This window comes from Vombatus ursinus, unplaced genomic scaffold (assembly GCF_900497805.2).
Source record: "Vombatus ursinus unplaced genomic scaffold, bare-nosed wombat genome assembly UNPS02000582.1, whole genome shotgun sequence".
NCBI lineage: Eukaryota > Metazoa > Chordata > Mammalia > Diprotodontia > Vombatidae > Vombatus > Vombatus ursinus.
Window position 1 is genome coordinate 10,113,170 of NW_020940360.1, and position 21,891 is coordinate 10,135,060.

The window sequence follows — 21,891 nt, forward strand, 5'->3', positions numbered from 1 at the left end:
TTTTGGAACCTTTGGTACTCATTCAGCCTAATTGGGGAAATCTGTTTCCTGGAGCAGTCTCCCCAAAGAGCACCTGATATATTATCCCCTCCTAGTTCTTTTATCCTCCAAACTGAATGTGTAAATGCCATGTAATTCTAAATGGAGCAGCATATTTTGGAACCCTGTGGTTGTATTTTAACCATACAGTAGCATTAAGAGAATCATTAGTTGTTGTCATTCAAATGTTGATTTCCCTTCTTTTTCCTTGTTTCTTGCCCTCTTTTTGTCTCCCCTGTAGACCATAATATAGAATTGAGTATTTTTTGTTTTATTTCTTAAATTTCATAGTTCCTCTTCTTTATGATAGCTGTTATTTATATAGCATTTAAAGTTTTACCAAATATTTTTGCTTATATTGTCTTTTGAGCCTCACAAAAGCTTTGTGAAGTAGGTATTATAGATATTATTATCCTCATTTTCCAGATGAGAAAGCTGAAGATGAAGTGGCTTATCCATGGTAACATAATTCTTTAGGTCTTTCATAATTCCTAGTCCAGAGTCCTTTTTCAGTGTGCCACACTGCTTTGTTATGGTAAAAAAAAAAAATGATGACCTGAACAGCTCATTAAATTAAGTTAAATTTATTTTTATTGTGTATGTCTTGAATTAATTTTTTTTGTGATTCATTGACTTTGGATAGAAAAATGATTCCCTATCATGATGATAGAGCCACTTAGTTAAACTAAATAAATGAAAATATCCTATCTCTTCCACATATTTTTGAGTCTTTATATTATTATTATTATATTGTGTATTGTGGATATGAATAGTACTTAGATATTTTAATATTATATGAATACTGTGTTGGATATTTAATTCAGTTAAAAAAAACAGTCTGAAATATCCCTTTAAAAAGTTCCCTGCATTCTCTAAGTATATATTTAATGAGATATATTCCAGTAAGGAAAAGATTTTGTTAAAATTAGATTTAAATATTTTATTTAAATTCCTCTATACCAAACTTTATTTTAAGGTAATCATTTTAATAAAGCATACATTGTCAGTCCATGACTCAGCAATTTAATAGTTATTCTATTAAATGTCTTGTTTTAGATAAATTAGTTGGTATCTCTGTACTTATTCATTAGAATAGCTGAAACAACATGCAACATAGTTCAAAAAATAATGAGACCTAGGGATAGGAATAAGATGTCATTGAATCCCTCTTTCCTTAAACAAAAAAATAACTCCTGGGGTATTTTAGGGATTGATGTATAGGAAATTGTTTTATAAATTGGAATTTAAGGACACCAGATAATCAACAAGTAGTTTTTAGAATGCCTACTATGGGTCAGGTACCTTGTTGTGTGCCTCTGGATACAAAGAATGAAAATTAAACAGCCTCTGGTCTCAAGGAGTTTACATTTTATCGAAGTGTATATTAATAAAATAATACAACATAAGAAATAAAAAATGTATATATTATATATCTATATGTGTAAATGAGTTTTGTGAAATACATTAACTTCTGATAATGTAACTTTCCACTTCTTGTGATTTCCTTCTCCAGGAGATTAGCTATTAAACCTATATTTTTGGTAGAAACAAAAAAAAAAAGTAATAATAAAGTGTCCTTATAAATTAGTGGGTTTTTAAAAATTTCAGTCTTGGTGATATTGAATAAAATACTGTTTAGAAGCTAATTTTAAATTAAAGAACCAAATCATGCAAATACTTCTACCAGCTGTAATCATTTAGAGAAAGCAAAATCTTAAAAGAAATGTGAATCACATTAATTTGACTTAAGATTTTAGTTAGTTGGGGGCAGCTAGGTGGCGCAGCCACCCTGAAGTCAGGAGGACCTGAGTTCAAATGTGACCTCAGACACTTAACACTCATTTGGCTGTGTGACTCTGGGCAAGTCACTTAACCCCAATTGCCTCACCAAACAAAAAAAGATTTTAGTTAGTTGTATTTCCAGTTTAAAAAAAAAAAAGATCTATAGGAGTGCTTTGGAACTTCTGCCTACATTTCTCTTATTAAACAGTTACATACCACTATTTAAAATACTGAATTTTTTTAAGCAGCTGAAACAGTGAAATTAATGATGGTACCAAAAGAAGCCCATAAAAATGTCCGTACTAAATACGGACAAGCTTTAGTCCAAATAGTTTCTATTGTTGCCTTTTATTTAGGCACAACAGATACAAATATTATATTGGCCAACTATAAGCCACACTCCATATCTGTCTTGTCTGTATAAGAACTGTAACTTGGTTTTATTTTTTAATCCTCATAACTATCTTCCTGACAAGTTGCAATGAGAAACATGACAGTCTAAAAAAAATCTTTATTTAAATTGAAATAATTTTTTTTTACTCTCTGAAATAAATATTTTAAATAATACAGGAATTTGATGTAATCATTTTCAATATAAGGCTACCTATAGTTATTTTTCTTTCAGAAAGATCTCATTTTAGGGAAGAGTGTCCTATATTCTGAGCAATACAGTAATTCTACTCAGCTAGTTTTCTAGTGAACAAAGATAAAGCAAATTAAGTTTTTTAATTGGCCTGGTTAGCTAGAAATACATGATTAAGCCATGTCAGGATTCTAAAAATAAATTACTAAAAAAACCTAGGCACTTTCCTTTACACTTACAGTACAAAACCTTTGTAATTGCATGAGAAAATAAAATTTAATTTTAAATGAACTTCTAAAGTTCAGAAGCAGACCTCCCTTAAAAACCATTACTGAAAACATTTAAAGATCAACTAAACATATTTTGAGAATACCTTTCTGGAGAACTCATCAAATTTGGAAAGGACTATAAAAGCTATTTCCCTAAATTTCAATTCCATACAAGTATAGGTTTGAAATAGCTTTGGTGAAAATTTATAGAAATTTTGAAACTTAGTTTCTTTTCTACAAAAAAATAAATTATTGTCAGTTATTTTTTTAGGAATACAGGAACACCATTGATCTGATCTAATCTTGGGGAAATAGACTGGAACTGGTTCAATGTGTCATTGACATAAATTCAGCATAAATTACAAATGATTCCCATTGCCTATTGGTTACAAAATAATTGAATATTAATTGTTGGAAGTCAGGTAACTTTCCCCCACTTTCTCCCCTCCCCTCCCCTCCGCTCCCCTCCCCTCCCCTTCCCTTCCCATGATCAGCAAATATTGTAATGATAACAACCCACATTTATATATCACTTGAAGGTTGTTAGTAAAGCATTTTTCTCACAAGCCCATATAGCTTGTCAGCAACCCTTATACAAGTATGTAGTATAAGCATTGTTATTCCCATTTTACAAGTAAGGAAACTGAGCTTAAGAGAGATAACATGACTTGTCCAAAGTCACATAGCTACTAATTTAATTCAACAGACATTTTGGCATTGGGGATACAATGACACAAAAATGAAAAACAATCTTTGTTGACTTTCTTACAGAGCCATCTCAAAACCAGAATTAGAACCTAGGCCTCTTGATTCCAAGTTCATTGTTCTACCAATGGACAAATATCAGAGTCTGATATATAAAGTTGTAAATGCCAATTATCATCACTTGGAGCCAACTAAATCTTGTTCCCCAAACTGAATTCTTCTTTCTTCAAATTTAATTAAATAAAATCATAACTCCCAGTATTGCAAAGGCTGTGGTAAAAACTATTTTCTTTAAATATGTAAAAAAATAAAACCACCTTCATTTATTGAAGGGTTAAAATGTTCCCAAGTAGTAATGAATGAATGAAATTTAACCCTTAAAATTTCAGCTTTAGTTGGTACAAAACTAATCTTTTTCAGTAGTGACAAAATTAATATTCCATGTTTCTCTATATCCTTAAAGTTTTATGGATTAACAGAGGTGAGTAAAATAAAAACTTTCTATTAATTCAAATGGTAGTTTTAAAGTTTAATAAGTTATACTTTATGATACCTATCAAGCTTTTTTTTTCAACTGACTAAAATAGGTCACAAAATTTTCTTCCTTTAGTAGAATAGATAGGATGTTGAAAGTCAGGAAGACTTTTAAGTTCAAATCTCACATTTGATATTTTGTAACTATGTGTCCAAAAACACATCACTTAACCTCTCTCAGCCTGTTTCCTCATCTGAAAAATGGGGCTAATGCTGGCAGCACTTCCACAAGGTTTATGTGAAGCTCAAAATTAATACTTGTAAAACTCTTTGCAAACAAATGTTCTTAATATTCTGTTTCATTTGCTCCAGAGAAAAAGACTGATGGTTCTCAATGTAAAAGCCAATTTAATTTTTTAGGGAACTTATTTTTGTGATGTTCAACTTTCTTACCTTAATTTTAGAATTTTTTTATCATGAAATATGATGCATCCATCTTACTGTTTGAGTGTTTTTTTTATTTTTATTTGACAAACATCATCAAACATGATCATTTTCACTTACACAATGAAGAGAAAGGACTTTACATGAATTCATGATTATTAGTGCAGTTCAGCTCACTTTTAAAATAGGAGCAGGGAGCACAAAACCATTTTGAAAATGTTTAGAAAAAACTATAAAATACTTAAGACCCATTTTTATAGCCAGTTAAAGAAAAAGAATGAGGATTGAGGAAACGGAGTAAGGAAATAACTCCTGAACAAGAGAGTAAAGAAGGAAAGAGACAGAGAATAGAGAAACAGAGGTAAATGCTGTTAGTTTTATCATACACACTCTTATAGTTTACTTGGGCCAAGGTTATCACTTTTTATCTCTCCCCTTTGAAAAATGATTACTTAATAGCTTAGTACCTCCTGAACTGCTTCATCTTTAAAAAGATAGCAATCTGTGTGATATTTTTTGACAGCTTACATCCAGGATGAACTTTACCATTATCCTGAGAGTTAGATTTGTCCTGGTCCAAAGGTTCTTTTTTTCCCTTATCTCACACCTTTTGCCTTCATATTTAAATCCACTTTTCGTAAGATTAATTGTTCATTGTAAAAATTTCTCTTTGCCCATTTTCCCAATCTAATTTCCTTTTTTTTTTTTAATTTGGGATGTTAGGAAATCCAGCCATCTGTTTGATTGACATGTTTGCCACCTCTCAAAATTACTTCTTTAACAGTAATCTCATCTTGAGCCTTTGAAGGGTTATTTTGAAATAATTCCTATCTTTTGTGCATCTCTAGCTTACCTTTTCAGAGAAGATAGATTTAGAAAGTAGAAGCTAGTAAAATAACTTTGACTTGTTTACAGTAAGAATGATGATCATTTTTATTTCATATTTTCTTTACACTTAGATTTAAAATCACGTACTGTATTCCCCATGTGACACTCAACACAATACAAAAATTAATGACAGTTTTCCCCTTATAGACATTTGAAAAAATATTGCCCTGTATATCTATTTTTTTTATCAAACTAGATGTTGTTGGCATTTATTTTATATGTTTAATCTTTTAATTTCTTGAGTTAGTTTGATATGGAGAAGAGTAGAAGAGAAATGGGGTCAAAAAACTTAGAAGAGGAATAGAAGAAAGGACACCAGAAAGATAACAAATTATGTGATATCTCTATAGTTTGACTTTTATATATTGACATTGTTTACTAAGAATTATTTGAATGTTTGGACCTAAGGCATAATCAGTTAGTGACTAATGGACCTGACCTTGACTTGTGCTACTTAATATTTTTATCAATGTTATGGATGAAATCATAGATCAGATTGTTATCAAATTTAAAGTTGACACAAAACTAGAATAGGTTATATATTGTGTTATGTAGTTAGGTTACAGAAAGATGTTGTTGGACCAGAGCAATGGGCCATATTTATAGTAAGATTAAACTGAAAAGAGAAAAATGCAAAATGAGATTTATTTTAGAGGAAATTCTTATTAAGGTACAGCTTGGACCTGATGGCCATTGAAGTACTTTCTTGGTCCAAGATTCTTTTGTTCTTTGTGATTACTAATTATTCATACAGAGGAAAAAATGGGAAAACTTAGATGCATGAAAAATGCCCATTGTCCAAACCCAAACAGAGAGGTGAGTGGTCAGTCCCCTAAGTTATTATATTATTACATACACCTGGGAAGACAACTGCAAATGAGCAACATTAGCCTCAGAACTGAATAAAAGGAAGAAAACGGTGGTTGGCATTTGGTAAATTGCGCAATGCTTTCAACAATCCCAAGGTGTGCCCGAGTACAAAACCACATCTTTTTTTTAAACACAAATGTTCTCCAGGTCATATGCTGTAGGTGACAAATCTTGGAACACCACAATCTTTAAAGAATCAAAGTTGCAGGTTGCCCAAAGGACATTGGAGAGCTGCCTAGTATTGCCGGGTATGTTGTAGAGGGGATTCTCATTCTGGTACTTTTATATACAGATTGGACTAGAGAGCCTCAGTGGTACCTTCCAAATCTGAGATTTCTGTGATTCATTTAGTTTTGAAGCTGAGAAACTATGTTAAATGATCCAGACATTCAGAACTTAGTCATTAGAGTATTATAAGTAGTTTACAAAATACTAAGAAAAAGTAAAGAATAAATATCTAAAAGGGAGAAAAAATTAGTACTAGGTAAGTATTGTACTCCATTTGTAAATTGGAAAAACAGTATTATTTATGGGATGTTGTCATTAGTTAAAAAAAAACTATTTCATGTTATCACCATATAAAATGTTATATATTAGGCAAAAAGTTCCTCTTTGTAGATGATTAAACACACCACTGTGAAACCAGAGGGTTAGAAAGGGACTTCAAATAGTTTGTCACTTGAGAAACAAAATATACAGAGATTAACAATTTATAGGCTCTATTCTTCAGGAAGTATGACTTGTCCAGACAAACTGCACAGATGAAATAGGGCTTGAGTTCTTAGGAAGAAAAACATTTCATATATGTAAATTAAAACTACAGTTTAAAACCTTCTGAAATACCATATCCACATTTATGTGACCATTAGGAATCTCTATAATGTTATTGCTTAGAGTTAACTATCATGCAGGTAAAAGAATTTAGAATGTTTTTGGACAATTTTAATGTAGATTATTTCTACTCCTGTTAAATTTAAAGTATTTCAGAATTTATTACAGTGTCTCTTCTAATATGTTACTTTAGTGGACAGAAATTATTAATGACTCTTGAAAATATAACCTCTTTTTAAGGTCAGGAACTTTATGGAAAAAAAAAAAAAGAAAAAACAGTAGCCTAGCAATACAATGGCAGTTACAAAATGTTTTTAGTGCTCTCTGCCCCTTTGGCTTTTCAAATTCCTTGGGAATATTTGTATTTCAAATATAGTATTATCAAATATAGTATTTTCTGTTAATAATGTGTTATGTTTTGTCTTTCAAAGTGAATGAATTTTTAGCCTTTGAGGGTCCCATCTTGTTGGATATGAGAATTAAACATCTAATCAAAGCAAATCAGTTAAGCCAAGCTACTGCTTTGGCAAAGCTGTGTTCCGACCATCCAGAGCTTGGTACAAAGGGCAGTTTTAAGCAAACCTACCTTGTCTGTCTCAGCACAGCATCACCAAATGACAAGTTAATTGAAGAGGTAAGTATATTTTCTTTACTGAGATTGCTTCTAAAACTTACAGGCATGAATTTTTAGGGATTATTAATTCAAGGTGGGAGGGAGGTCATAAGGTTTTTGTTTCTCATCCTTCAAGTTAGTCATGGGTAATTAACTGTTTGTAGACTTTTTTTGTTTGCTTATTGATTTAAATAGAGGGAATTCTCTTAGTCTATTCTGCTGTATGTAAATTTTTTGAGGTGCTATATTTTAGCTGATAGTGTTCTCTTAAAGAATGCAGTTAAATTTTAGGAAAGATGTGATAGTTAAAAAAATCATTATTTTGTGTCAGACTTTGAAGTTATCTTCAGTTTGTATAGTTTCAAGACACTCAACTTGTCATGAATTTAACGTTCAAAAACATTTATTAAATGTCTGCTATATCCAATGCAATATGTTAGTACTGAGGAAGATGAAGAGGTAAGTAAAATATAATTCCTGACCTCCTGGGATCTTACACTTTAGTTTTTACATATCTTTCTATTTTTTAATACTTCCAAAGTCATTGCACAGAATTTAAATGACCATTTCCCTCATGAAGGATATTTTTCTTTTTAAATAAAAAAGATAATAATTTGTACCTCATCTGAATCTTCTTTGAGTTTTTATCATTCTGACATAAATCATTATTAACTTCCCATTGGAACAGAAATTACTTTAAGCAAGTCATTTTAATTCTCTATAACTCCTTCATCTGTAAAATGAAGGGGTTGGACTAGATAATCTGTTCCCTTCGAGCTCTAAATCCTATAATCCAGTGATCCAATGATAATTAAAAGCTTAAAGTGGAAAAAAAAGTTATTTTGTAAAATAATTAGGACCTCTGTTTGAGGTAGGAATTTTTTTTTCTATCATCAGATAATGTACCTAATTCTTAGGTGAAGTTGGAGGAAGTAAAAATTTGGGGAATTCCAACACTTGAAAAATTACCATTTAAACAATAGGGAAAACATTAGAGCAATTACTAAATGGTAATGAGAAGTATTGTGGCATAGTGTATAGAGAGCCTGCCTCAGAACCAAGAAGACTTGGTTTAAATTCTACCTTTTCAGTCTCCTTTCCAGGCTTGTCATTCTTATCACACCCTTTCTCTAAGTGTGGGTGTTCCCCAAGATTTTGTCCTCGTCTGCCCTCTGTTGGTAACCTCATTGGGTCTCACAGCCCTGAGCCATTTTGAGGTCCACATCACCTGATTCCAAACTAAATATCATTTAGACATCTCAAACTCAGTATGTCCAAAATTGAATTCATTACTCTTCCCCTCTTATAATTTCTCTGTTTCCATTGACAGCCCAACCAACCTTAATGTCTTAGGTTTGTAATTTGGGCATTATCCTGGACTCCCCACTCTCACTTGCCTAATATATCTAATCAGTTGCCAAATCTTTGCCATTTCTACCTCCACATCTGACCCCTTCTTTCCACGCCCACGAGTACCAGGCTGTCATTACCATTGCCTTGTTAATTGCAGGTTTCTCGTTAGTTCCCTTGTGTCACATCCATATTTCACCCTGCTGCCCAAATAATTTTCTTTATGCACATATCTGACCATGTGACTTCTCTACTCAGTAAATTCCAGTGGCTTCATGTTGCTCTTAGGATAAAATATAAATTCTTCTATTTAACTTTTTTCTCATAACGCTATTCCTAAGCTTTCTAGTCTCACTGGACATTACTCCTTCTGCTGCATTCTGCTATTCAGCCAAACTGGCCTTTTCTCTGTTCTACACATGTGACATTCCATCTCCCATGCCAAAACCTATCCCACTTGCCTTCAAATGTGCTCCTTCCTTTAACTCTGCCTTAGAGAGTCTCATTTTCCTTTGAAGTTGCAGCTCCAGTACCATCTTCTGCATAAAGCCTTTTCTTGATTCCCCCAAACTGCTAGTGTGCTCCACCTTGTATTTAACTACTTTGTATGTATTGGTATTTATGTTGTATATATTAATATATGTTCTTGTCCCTTTCATTAGAATGTAAACTTCTTGGGAGTAAGGATTATTTCATTTTTGTCCTTATATCCCTGGTATCTCACCTATAGTAGGCACTTAAATAAATGCTTGCTGATTGATTCTGTGATCCTAGGCAGATCATTTAGCTTTTCAGTACCACAGGCAACTCTAAAACTAAGTTGCAGAGAAAATGCCTACCTGCATTGGTGGAAGGAATTTCCTGCTGCTGAGATTCTCCGTACCACTGAAATCACAGGTCCAATTTATACTTTCTAAAGGGTCCAAGAATAATTTAAATAGTACCATTCTGACCAGATTCTATACTTTCATTTATTTACATAGGTTTCTTAAACATCTCCAGGTTCCTAAATAACCATTCTTTCTCACTCACTCATAGAAATGAATTCTTGTCTAATAACTCTTCCTTTATGACAGGTAATTGTAAACCTTTTTGAGTGGACAACTCTTTTTTTAAGGGCTTTAAATTGGTTTATTTTTGCAGAAGACATAAAAGCATTTTAATTCTTATGCAAAGAAATGTTTACATAAATAATTTTTATTAATTTATTTATTTTTAGTTTTCATCATTCACTTCCATAGGATTTTGAGTTTTAAATTTTCTCCACCTCCCTCCCTTCCCCCCCAAGACAGCATGCCATCTAATATAGGCTCTACATATACATTCTTATTGAACATATTTTCATTTTAGTCATGTTGTGAAGAAGAATTAGAACAAATGGGAGGAACCATGAGAAAGAAGAAACAAAACAAAAAAAAGAGCAAATAGTATGCTCCAATCTGCATTCAGACTCTATAGTTCTTTCTCTGGATGTGGATAGCATTTTCCATCATGAGTCTTTTATCCTTGTATTGCTGAGAAGAACTAAGTCTATCAAAGTCAGTCATCACACAGTGTGGCTGTTACTGTGTACAGTGTTCTCCTGGTTCTGCCCATTTCATCCAGCATCAGTTCATATAAGTCTTTCTAGGTTTTTCTGAAATCTGCCTGCTCATCATTTCTTATAGTCGAACAGTATTCCATTACATTCATATATCACAACTTGTTCAGCATTCCCCAATTAATTAGGCATCCCCTCAATTTCCAATTCTTTGCCACCACAAAAAGAGCTGCTATAAATATTTTTGTACCTGTGGGTCCTTTTCCCATTTTTATGCTCTCTTTTCCCAGCAACCATTGGTAATGCTATTTAACTTCAGCAGAAAGTGTAATTGTAATTTATTGTCTTAAGATTGTCTTTAAGTCTGAAAATGGAACTCCATCTTTGAATCCCTTGTCCTCTTGACCTTCTACCATTCCCTCCTGATTTTCAGTCCAGTCAGCACACCTTCTCTACTACTTTTCCCAAACTCCTTGAATGCATTATCCAAACATTATTTCTGTCTTATCTCACAGATACTTCATTAGGCCACAAGACCATCTTATCTCTGGTACTGTCATTCATTCTTTTTACCTTCAAGTAGAAACCTAGTGGACTAGGTCCACTAAAAATGTACGCAATTTAACTTCAGCTAGGTCCTTATCACTGCATAAAAATTGTTTTATTAACTCTATGTGATTTCATCTACAGCAGCTTTACTAGGGATTCTCTTCTGTCACACTCCCAATTGTACTTCCTCTGTTCTCACTTTGAACAGATTGTTTAACTTCCTACTTTACCAAGAAAATGAAGACTACCTGATGTGAACTTCTTCCACTCCTTCCTTCTAAATCTCTCTTGTCTTCAGTCTCCTTTCCTGCAGTCTCATAGAAAGAGATGGCTATCCTCATTTTCACTGATTCTGTCCCCACCCTTCTCTTCCTTTACTTTGCTCCATTGTTAGTCTAATCGTGATGCTCTCTTTCTGTATTAACTCCTTCCTCCTACCAACCGAATCCTGCTGTTTTTGTCTCTCTTATCTCCAACTAAATCTTCCTTGGATGCCCACCATTCCCTCAGCTCCATCATACTATTTTCTTCTGCTGCCAAACTTCTATGAAGAATAGTTCTACTTACTACAATTACATCTGCCTATCTTCGTACTCCCCACTCCTTTAAAGTCTGGTTTCTATCCTCCCCCACTAAAATGAAACAACTCTTTTTAAGGTCACAGCTCCTAATCTCTAAATCTCATGACTTTTGTTTTTTTTAGCCCTCATTTTCCTTGACCTCTGTGGAGCTTTACTCTAATGATTTTTTTTCTGACTGCTCCTCCTGTGTTTCCTATCTTGGTTCCTTATGTTCCTCCTATGTCTTAAATGAGGATGTTCCCCAAGGATCTGTCTTTGACTCTCTTCTCTTTCTCTACATTATCTCCCTTGGTGATCTCTTCTATTCCCATGCTTTCAGTTACCACTTTTATCCTGTGACTCAAAAATTTGGGTCTTTACCCCCAACCTCACCCTAAAACAGCAATCCAGTATCTCCAACTGCCTGTTGGAGAGGTAGATAGATATAAAACTACATAGATAGGCATTTCAAACTCAACATTTTAAAAACAGAGTTCATTGTCTCCTTAAAAATTCTCCCTTCTCTCAAACTTCTCTATTTCTTTCAAAGGCACTAGCATCTTCCTAGTCATCCAGATTAGAAGATGACTAATTGAAGATGTCATCTTCTGTTCTTCACCCTCATCCACACATCATCTTACACCTGGATTATCACAGCAGCAGTCTCTCACCACTTCATTTACATCCAATCACCTGTCAAAGTGATCTTCCTAAATTTTGGGTCTGACTATGTCTCACACACACGTGCATTCATGTGTACACACACACACACACACACACACACACACACACACACACACCCCATTCATTAAACTTCATTGGATTCCTGTTGCCTTCAGGATCAAATATAAATCCTCTATTTGGCTTTTAAAACCCTCCATAACCTGGAACCTCTCATCTTTGCAGTCTTATACCTTACTCCCTTTCCTGTAGTCTATGCCTACTTGTTCTTCAAACAAAACAGTATATTTGGACTATGCCTTTTCAATGGCTATCCATCATGCCTAGAATTCTCTCTGTTCATCTATTTCCTGACTTCTCTTGGCTTCCTCCAGGTCCCAGCCAAATTCCACCTTCTGTGAGAAACCTTTCCCATTCCTACTTAATATTAGTGCTTTCCCTCAGATTTTATCTTCAGTTTTTCCTATACATGTCTTGTTTGTTGAAAGTCGTTTGTATGTTTTGTTCTCTTATTAGATTGTGAGCTCCTTGAGGATGGGGACTGTTTTTACCTTTCTTGGTCCCCCCATCACTTAGCACACAATACATCAAACATAATAAACTCTTAATAAATGTTTGTTGACTGACTAATATGTTCACTAATATGTCTTGACTTCAGTGGCATCTCACACTTCCCTCACCTTTCCACCTATAAAGCTACCGTGATTCAAGCCTTCATCACCTCTTGCCCAGAGTATTGTAATACCTCCTAATACTTCCCTGATTCAAACCTCTCCCCACACCAATCTGTCCTTCACACAACTGCCAAAATCATTGTCCTGAAATGCAAATCTGGCCATCTCTCTCCTTTGCTTGATAAGCACTAGTTGTGCCCTGTTATGTGTTGGATCAGATATAAATTCCTCTTTCTGACATTTAAACCACTTTACTACTTGGCACCAATTTCCCTTTCTAGCCTTTTATGTATTTCTCCCTTTCATTCACCCTAGTCAAACTGACCTTCTTACTGTTACTTATATACTGTGCTCCATTTCTCATCTCTGTCCCTTAGTACTTACTGCCCCTCAGTTTCTCTTTCCAGCCTTTTATACAGTGTTCTTCCTTTCATTCGCCCTAGTAAACTGATCTTCTTACTGTTATTTATGTACTACACTCCATTTATCATCCCTGGCCCTTTGTACTTGCTGCTCCTCATGTAGGAAATACCCTCTTTCCTCACCTTCACTTCTTAGAACCCCAGTTTCCTTCAAGATTTAGCTCAGACACCATATTCCACATGATACCTTGCCTGATGATGTCTTCTGCTAGTGCCCTTCCTTGAAAAAAATCACCTTGTATCTATTTTGCATATAACATGTTGTATTTTCTGATAGAATTTAAGGTCCTTCAGGGTAGGAATTGTTTCATATCCCCAGTGCCTTGCACAGTACCTAGTATGTAGTATGTACATAGTAAAGGTTTGTTGAGTGATTGATTGTCACAGTTTTTTCCCTTTAACTGCAATATCCTCTCCCTCTTTGTCTTTTGAATCCCTACCCAATAAAGCCTAATTCAAATTTTTTCACAGCTTCCTTGAATATATAGGTTTTCCTACCACATGAACCTTTATGAAATTTGTGACATACCTCCCTGATATGCTTACTGTGTATTGTTATATACTCCAGTTAATGTTATATGTGCTTTAGATTTCACAAGGATATGCTTTTGTTTCTTCAAGCCTACCCTGCAGAGAATTACAGCATCCTATGATCCAGAACTGAAAGAGAATTTTGAGATAATCTAGTCTCTAATTTTTGTAGGTCATGAAAATGATTGGCTTTATTACAAATCATCTGTCAGCTTCATTATATTCCCCCAACTTTTTTTTTTTTTTAGGCAATTGGGGTTAAGTGAATTGCCCAAGGTCACACAGCTAGTAAGTGTCAAGTGTTTGGTCTGAGGCCGGATTTGAACTCAGGTCCTCCTGACTTCAGGGCCAGTGCTCTATCCACTGCCACCTAGCTGCCCCCCCTCCCCCAGCCTTTTTCATTTCATGATAGATGACTTGTGAATTTATCTACACGTTGCAATGTTCCATCTAACATACTTAGCAACCTCTCTCCCATCCCAGTTAACCATCTGTCTTATCCACAACGACATCACATGTTAATGTTTATACTAACTTGATCCTGTTTCTCCTATCAAGAATTGACAAAAAGAAAGAAGGAAATCAAAGATGTCATAATACAGCAGGGACACTTTGGTGATAATTCAGAGTGTCAAAGCAGCAGTTGAATTTTAATATTATATTTTCTGTAGGACTTTCAGAATCTTTCCCCTCCTTTTACTCTTTAGAAATAATGCAAAAGTATTCTTTTCTATCCTTTACTTTAATTAGGTCACTACTGTACCTTGTATAAGGCTCTAATTTCTTGCCTCTTCTTATATAAGGATGGAATTCTTGTCCGTCAAATCCCTTAATTTATACCTTGCCTAATTTCATTTTTGTTCATCTACTTTCAGCCTTTCCCTTCTACTCTTTTAGTTATCCCTATTCATTACCACTGTTGACTCTCATATTTTTTAAGCTTTGTCTTGGTGTAACCCTTTTCCTCATCTGGTCACCAGTCACCTCTCCCTTCAATATTCAGACAGTTCTTGAATTTATGCCTTCTTCATGAACTGGCCTCAACCTTTGGATAGACAACTACTTAGGTCTCACATATTATTCTCAATTGATACGTATATAGGGAAAACCTATTAATAGTACAGATGATGGAGGATATAAAGAAATGTCTAGCTTATATATTGTGGAATATATGAAAATCCTTCTCTACCCTACAGCATAGTGCAGGGGGAGGCAGGGGAGACAATGGTATAACAGGTCTAACACGGCCTTCGTTTCTTCCTTCTACAGTTAGCTATCTCTTTCTTGGGTAGCCTTTCTCTGTCCAAGTTTTACTACTGCAGCCCTCTAGAACCAGAGTAGTATCTAGTGGTAGTTCTTATTTCCTCCTTTCACCTGCCTAAATGCTAGGAGATTCAGCAGCTGCTTCCTTTTAAGCAGGCAGGAGGAAGTATAAACCACCATCATTCTTATGCTTGCTTCTTCCTGCCCAGAGGTAGCAGAAGTTAAGAGGAGAAAAAATCTGGCTTATGATAAGAGGAAGGGGGTCCTAGGGGATCAGTTACTTCAGAAACCTAAAATTTCTGGGTCTACCGTGGGGAAAAATGTTTTCTCCACAAATCATTTGCAATGACCACAAACCAAGTGGCATTGTGTTCTAATTATCTTACTGTCCATGGTAATAATAGTTATCTATGTGGCTGTTATCTATTTCATAAACTTGTAACAAGTAGGATTATATATAATTTAACTGATTTTGAATAGTGGCCAATATAGTGCCATATATGTTCAGAATAAAAAGGGTTTGTTGGCTAAATCCTTTGCAGACCTTAAAGACTATATAACTGCCATTTGTCATCATCTTGTCATCATTATCATTATTTAGATTTGAATCTGATCATGCATTCTGTCTGAACCCTCAGGATATGTATTCATGAATATTAACTGGCTTTGAAATGGGGTGAGGGGGAAACCAGTGCAGATCTTTTGGAAACTGTCAGCAGAACCCCAGAAATGTTTTTTGATCACTCCTTGTCATTTCCACTAATAAGTAGACTAACTTCTTAGTAACTAAGTTCTTAGAAAACTTCTTGAGTTTTTATTTTGTACATCGTAAATACTCAGGTACTTAATGACTTAAAATCCTTTGACATATATGATTCAAAAAAAATATTGTTAACTTACTGTTAAATGTATGTGTTTTCTTTCAAATTATTATCTACTAGGGGTCCTTAATGAACCTATTTTAATAAGGATATAGGTATATAATTAGAATGTTACTTGTTCACTTTTAAAGGCCTTGAAAATAACTGATTTTTCTTAAGTGTTTTTAATGTTGGCCTCAAGATCAATAAATTAAGTTCAATGCTTACTTCCTTGGTTCTAATTAGTGGCACCTGAATTAATGAGATTTTACTGTTGGATCCTAAGCAATACATTTCTAATAGAAATTCTGTAATGGTAGATTAGGTCAATATGTATCCAAATATAAAATCTGTCATGTGTGTATTTTTTCCCTTAGATCTCAGCAGTTGATTGCAAAGATGCACTAGAAATGATATGTAACTTAGAATCTGATGGAGATGAAAAAAGTGCTCTGGTTTTATGTACTGCATTTTTGTCCCGCCAACTACAGCAAGGCGACATGTATTGTGCCTGGTGAGTTAATTATTTTTTTGAAGACCAATTTAATCAGTAAAAATAGAATGGTAGCAGTGATTTAAAAGATGTATTAACCAGATGAACTATTTACTTTTAAAATTCTTTTAGATTTTTTCAATACTGATGACTTACAGACAGTTATTACGTACTTCTTTGACGGTTATTAAGCGCTTCATTTTAAAATTGCTTAAGTTTTGTTTCATTTTAGTAAATATTTATTACATGTCAACTTTAAAGTACTGTGCAAGGATGCTGAGGCAAATACAAAGATTAATAGGAGCTATTCTTGGCCTCACAAAGCTTACAGTTTGCTGGAAAGGAATTTCCATTCAGAAAGGCTCCAGGATTGTTGGCATGATGACCTATTTCTCCTCCTGCCAGTAGTCCTTGTCTTTTCTCTTGGCATCCTAGATTTTCTCCAGCCTCTACTGGCTTTGTTGCTATAGGGAAAACAAAATAAATTAGAAGACATGTTTTCCTTCAAGGCCTTTAAAATAATAGCATATAATAAAATTTTCATAATATTTATAACATAGATTTGAATATATGCAATATAAATGGAAGGAAAAATTAATAATCAGACCATATCAAACATAGCTAATAGTCCATAAATAAACTTCTTTAGATGGATCATTTCAACCCAGATCTTTAAGGACTAGAAAGGAGGCATGGTTTTGACATATAGGAAACAATACATTTAGGAGAATGGGTTCTGCTAGGGCAGTAAAAGGAAGCTGAATAAGCCCTGGCCAGAACAGATAAAAAGATTTGCTAATGCTGAAGCAGAGTACTTCTGACAGAAAGTATTAAGATCTTAGGATGATGTGATGTTTAATTTGTAGAAGACCTTGAAACCAGATTTTGAATTTGATATCCAAAGAGACACACTTTGTAAATTCCTGTGTAGGAGAATGACATAATGCGAGTGATGTTTGAGGAACATTATCTTAGGAGTACAAAATGAATTGAAGAATGGAGAAATTAGAGATCGAGGAGGAGGCTACATGGCAAATAGAACTACTAAAATAGAATTAATAGGATCTTAGAGTTGGAAAGGTCATTAGAGGTCTAGCTCAAGCTCCCACTCAAAAGCATATTTGTGAGGTTATAGGGCCCTTCTGGTGCTTGTCATAAATGAGCAGATCAAAAGATGTTGCAGAAACAGAAATGACAGCCTTGATGTAATAGATTGTAAAGACTAGTGATGTCAAACTCAGATAGAATGGGGGGCCACTAATCCATAAAAAAAGATCTCTATCAGCAGCATATTTACTTAGATTTAAAATGTAATCTTATTTATGTTTTATTGTATTTTTATTTATTTTGTTAAATATTTCCCAGTTACATTTTAATCTGGTTCCTGCCACACTTGTTGAGGGCAGGATAGCATGTTTGGTACCTTTGGTTTAGGAAACGCAAGAGAGGCAGCTAGATGGTGCAGTGTGTAGAGCACCAGCCCTGGAGTCAGGAGGACCTGAGTTCAAACGTGACCTCAGACACTTACTAGCTGTGTGACCCTGGGCTAGTCACTTAACCCCAATTGCCTTTAAAAAAAAAAAAGAAAGAAAAAAGAAAAGGATACACAAGAGAATAGGATTTAGAGAAAGCAGATGGAAAGGAGTCTCAAATGATTTTGACCAGGAGGAAGAGAATGCCATTGATAGCAATGGATAAATTAGGAAGTGAGGATGGTGACTGCAAACATTTTCAGTTTCTGGTGGGAAAGGACACCTAAATGAAGGCAGACAGTAGAAAAAAGAGGTCGGGAACTAAGGAGAAATCAGGACCAGAGATGTCGATTTTAGAGTTATCTGTTTATACATTGAAACATATTAGTAGATCTTTAAGGGAATGAATTTAGAGGGAAATGAGAAGAGAATCTAGAGCTGAACCTTGTGAAAATACCAACAGGCAATGTATAGTTGTGGGTAGAATATCTGGCAAGGAAATGGACACAGGGAGATAGACTGTTCATTGCAGAAGTTAACCCTGCAGGGGAGGAAGATATAAAGCAGTAGCTCCAGGTGGGAAGGAAAATGGCACTCAGAACCAAAGCCCAACCCAGAGCTGCTCAACTTTTCCTTGCTTTCTCTAAGTAGGCTTTCCCTGCACAGTCATTGGCATAGCTGCCCCTTTCTACCACTGCCAGTAGTCCTTACCTGGCTTCTGAGGATCCTTGATTTCCCCAAATAATCCTGGCTCAGGCACAAACACAGACCTTTCATTGTCCTCTTTCACCTAAGACAAAAGTTGAGGTGTCAAAGATAGCTTTATGAACAACTGAAGGAAAAGGATGAAATAAAACAACTTTATTATCAATTGACTAGTTACAGAACACGGAAATATTTGTCCTCATCTAGCCTTAGCAAGCTTTCCTGCTGTGGGTCCTTGCTCTTATGGGAGAAAAAATGGTACAGTAGTTTAGAAAGGGAAGTGTGAGAACTCTGCCTTCAGAAGAATTAATTTGCTTCTGTCAAATGTAACTATTTTATTTGAGATGAAATTAAGTGAAGCCAATTTCTTTTTAGCATTAGATTTGATTTTCTCATTTTGTGGCATATTTCTTTGTGAAATTACTCTGTTTTTGTGTTTTAAATTATTACTGGTTCTTCTAATAAAGGTACCTAATAATAGTAGATCTAATGGAGTAGTCTATTTCTACTTTAAAATGTAAGCATTTTTAAAAAAAATAACATGGCCATTGATGACTATCACCATCTTTTATATTGCCAGTTCAGATATAGATTATGAATTATCACTGGTTTTATTTGTCTAAGTAAGTGGCAAATGTTTCTTTGTAGAAAGTAGTACCTCATTGTCTAAATTGAAAAACTATTAAGGACATTAGATTGTTCACTACTTATAAATATATCATTTCTTAAAAAAAACCCAAAGATTATTCAAATATTAATTTCACATAGAGGAAGTGAAAGGTGAAACCAGTTTTATATTTGATTTCAAAAACTGGATTAACATGGCCCTTGATTGCTACATTCTTGCATCATCTTAGTGTTGTTTTTTTTTGAAACTTCCTTTTAGGGAGCTGACTCTTTTTTGGAGTAAATTACAACAAAGAGTAGAACCATCTGTGCAAGTTTATCTAGAGAGGTGTCGTCAACTTTCTTTGTTAACCAAGACGGTCTATCACATTTTCTTCCTGATTAAAGTTATTAATTCAGAGGTAAGAATAATCAACTGTCCTCAAAATTACGTAAATTACATTTAATAGATGATTTTTTTTATTGGCACTTATTTTTCCTGTTAATATTTTTAAGCTACTTTGGCCAATGATTGTATTCTCAGCATCCTAATAAGGCAATATGTTCTCTTATTTGACACTTTAAAACTTGGGTACACAAAGGAAAAATACTATGGGTGAATTGCCCATAGCTTTAAAAAGGAGTTCATATGAAAGCCATATTTTATTACTTTTCTCATTGGGTGCTCCTAGGCTTTTTTTTAATAAAACAGAAGGAATAAAGAATATTATGTTCTTTCATTTAAGAATATTCAGGATAGAAATTTTCTAACTAGAAATAATTAAATAATTTGAAGCAAAAAAAATTATATAATAAAAAATTTATTTTAAAGGTTACCCAGAGTGCAGCTTTTATAAAACCAGTTTATTTTAGATTATTTTGTAGAATACTATTCTAGTCAAGAATGCAGTTGCTTTTAGGATTTTGTTTTGTTTTTATAAATAGGGAGACTGTCTTTTAGAAATGCTAACATTGCATGGAATCAGCAACCAGAGTACAAGAAGATTGACTTTTCTAAATTGTGTATGTTGTTTGTAATTTATTTGAAAAGGGAAAATAAGAAAGTCCATCCCAATCTCATTCAACATGTCACCTCTCCCCTTCCCTCATCTCCCCCCAAGAAAAAAAACTTAATTCTTGTTCTTAAAACTTTGATTAAGGGACAGCTAGGTGGCACAGTGGATAGAATACTGGCCCTGGAGTCAGGAGGACCTGAGTCCAGCCTCAGACATTTGACACTTACTAGCTGTGTGACCCTGGGCAAGTCACTTAACCCTATTGCCTAGCCAAAAAACAAAAACAAAAAAACTTTGATTAATCAGGGGAATAGCTCTTCATTTTTCAATCCTAATATCATCTAACTTCCTTTTAAGGAATAAAGAGAGGGAGAAATTAATATTTCTATTTCCTTCAAATTATTATCATACAAAGTAAAAGTCTTAATGCTTGGGGCAGCCTATATTATTCTTTAACTTGTTCCCAGTTTTCTCCATAAAGTTTGGAACATCATGTTTTGTAATACTCTTTCTCCTAGTTGATGTAGTAACCAAATTAGAGTAATTTCTTAAACATTAACATGCTGTTTTAATTTTTAGTCTATCTCCAACTCATAAAATATCTGATTTACAAGCAGCATGTATAGTAAAAATAGAGGAAGAACACTGACTCAGTCACTCAGAAGTAATTTTACTTTCTTAGCCCTCAGTTTCTTCACTCATAAAATGAGTGTTGGACAAGTGATACCTAAGGTCCCTTCTACTCTGATATTCTCTTAGCTATAAATTAGAAGTGATCTACATGTAGAAACAGCTATTACTCTATCTGCCCCTTCATTTTCATTCTCTTCCCTCTTCCCCCAACAGAAAAAATAAAAACATTGTAAGTGGAGAAGAGAAGCAAATATGGTACTGATAATGATCCTAGAGAAATGTAGCAATGCCATGGAAGGTGGTCAGCAAAAGGAAGGAAAAAAGACAGAAGGATTAAAAGATGGCTAAGAGAATAGCTGAGAGAGAAGTCTAGTTAGTTGTTTTATCAATATCATGCATCATCTGGGCAGTACTGTTTTTGTTGTTGTGAATTTGTTGTTTTTTATTTGAAGAACCTCTAAATAGGCTTGTTTGCTTTTGTGACATCTTTAAGAGATGATTATGTCAAATGGCTTTTGCACTAACAATGGGTGTTTGGCACTCACTCTGTATACATACAACTTTGTGAGTCTTTATAAACACTGAGATCAGTGGCAGGCAATCATGCCTGTGTCCCAAGATAAATTAATTGAAAACAGATTATAGATACATTCTTGTGTTATATAGCACCTACTATGTGCCAGGCACTATGCTAAGCACTTGACGGTTTTTATCTCCTTTGATCCTCTTAACAATCTTTGAGGTAGGTACTATTATTGTCATCCCCGTTTTAGAGTTGATGAAATTGTAAGTGAGGTCGAGTGAAATACCTACTTTGTGCCAAGAACTGTGATAGGTTCTGGGTTTACAAAGACAAAAACAAAAGTCATGCCTATTCTTTGGGAGCTTGCATTCTTCTGGTGTGGTTGAGGGAAAAGTGTGGAATAAACAGTTGGAAATTTTAAACAAAGGAACTCAGTTATCTTAGATAATTTAGAAAAAATATATGTAGAGAATGTCTTGGGGATAATTAAATGTAGAAGAAAATTTAAGGAACAA

The 21,891-nt window shown here is 34.2% G+C and overlaps 1 protein-coding gene across 3 annotated transcripts in view; it reads left to right on the plus strand.

Moving 5' to 3' along the window:
- The window catches only part of ZNF292 (zinc finger protein 292), a 107,736-nt gene that overhangs the window by 77,696 nt on the left and 8,149 nt on the right, over positions 1–21,891 (plus strand). Inside the window, exons 2-5 of one of the 3 annotated variants that reach the window (XM_027854971.1) lie at positions 6,202–6,302; positions 7,317–7,519; positions 16,306–16,442; positions 19,485–19,626. In XM_027854971.1, coding sequence (XP_027710772.1) covers positions 7,358–7,519; positions 16,306–16,442; positions 19,485–19,626 — 441 coding nt within the window. In that variant the 5' untranslated portion in view covers positions 6,202–6,302; positions 7,317–7,357. Of the gene's footprint in view, positions 1–6,201; positions 6,303–7,316; positions 7,520–16,305; positions 16,443–19,484; positions 19,627–21,891 lie in introns of those variants that run through there. The other 2 variants (XM_027854962.1, XM_027854979.1) reach the window with 2 other exon arrangements.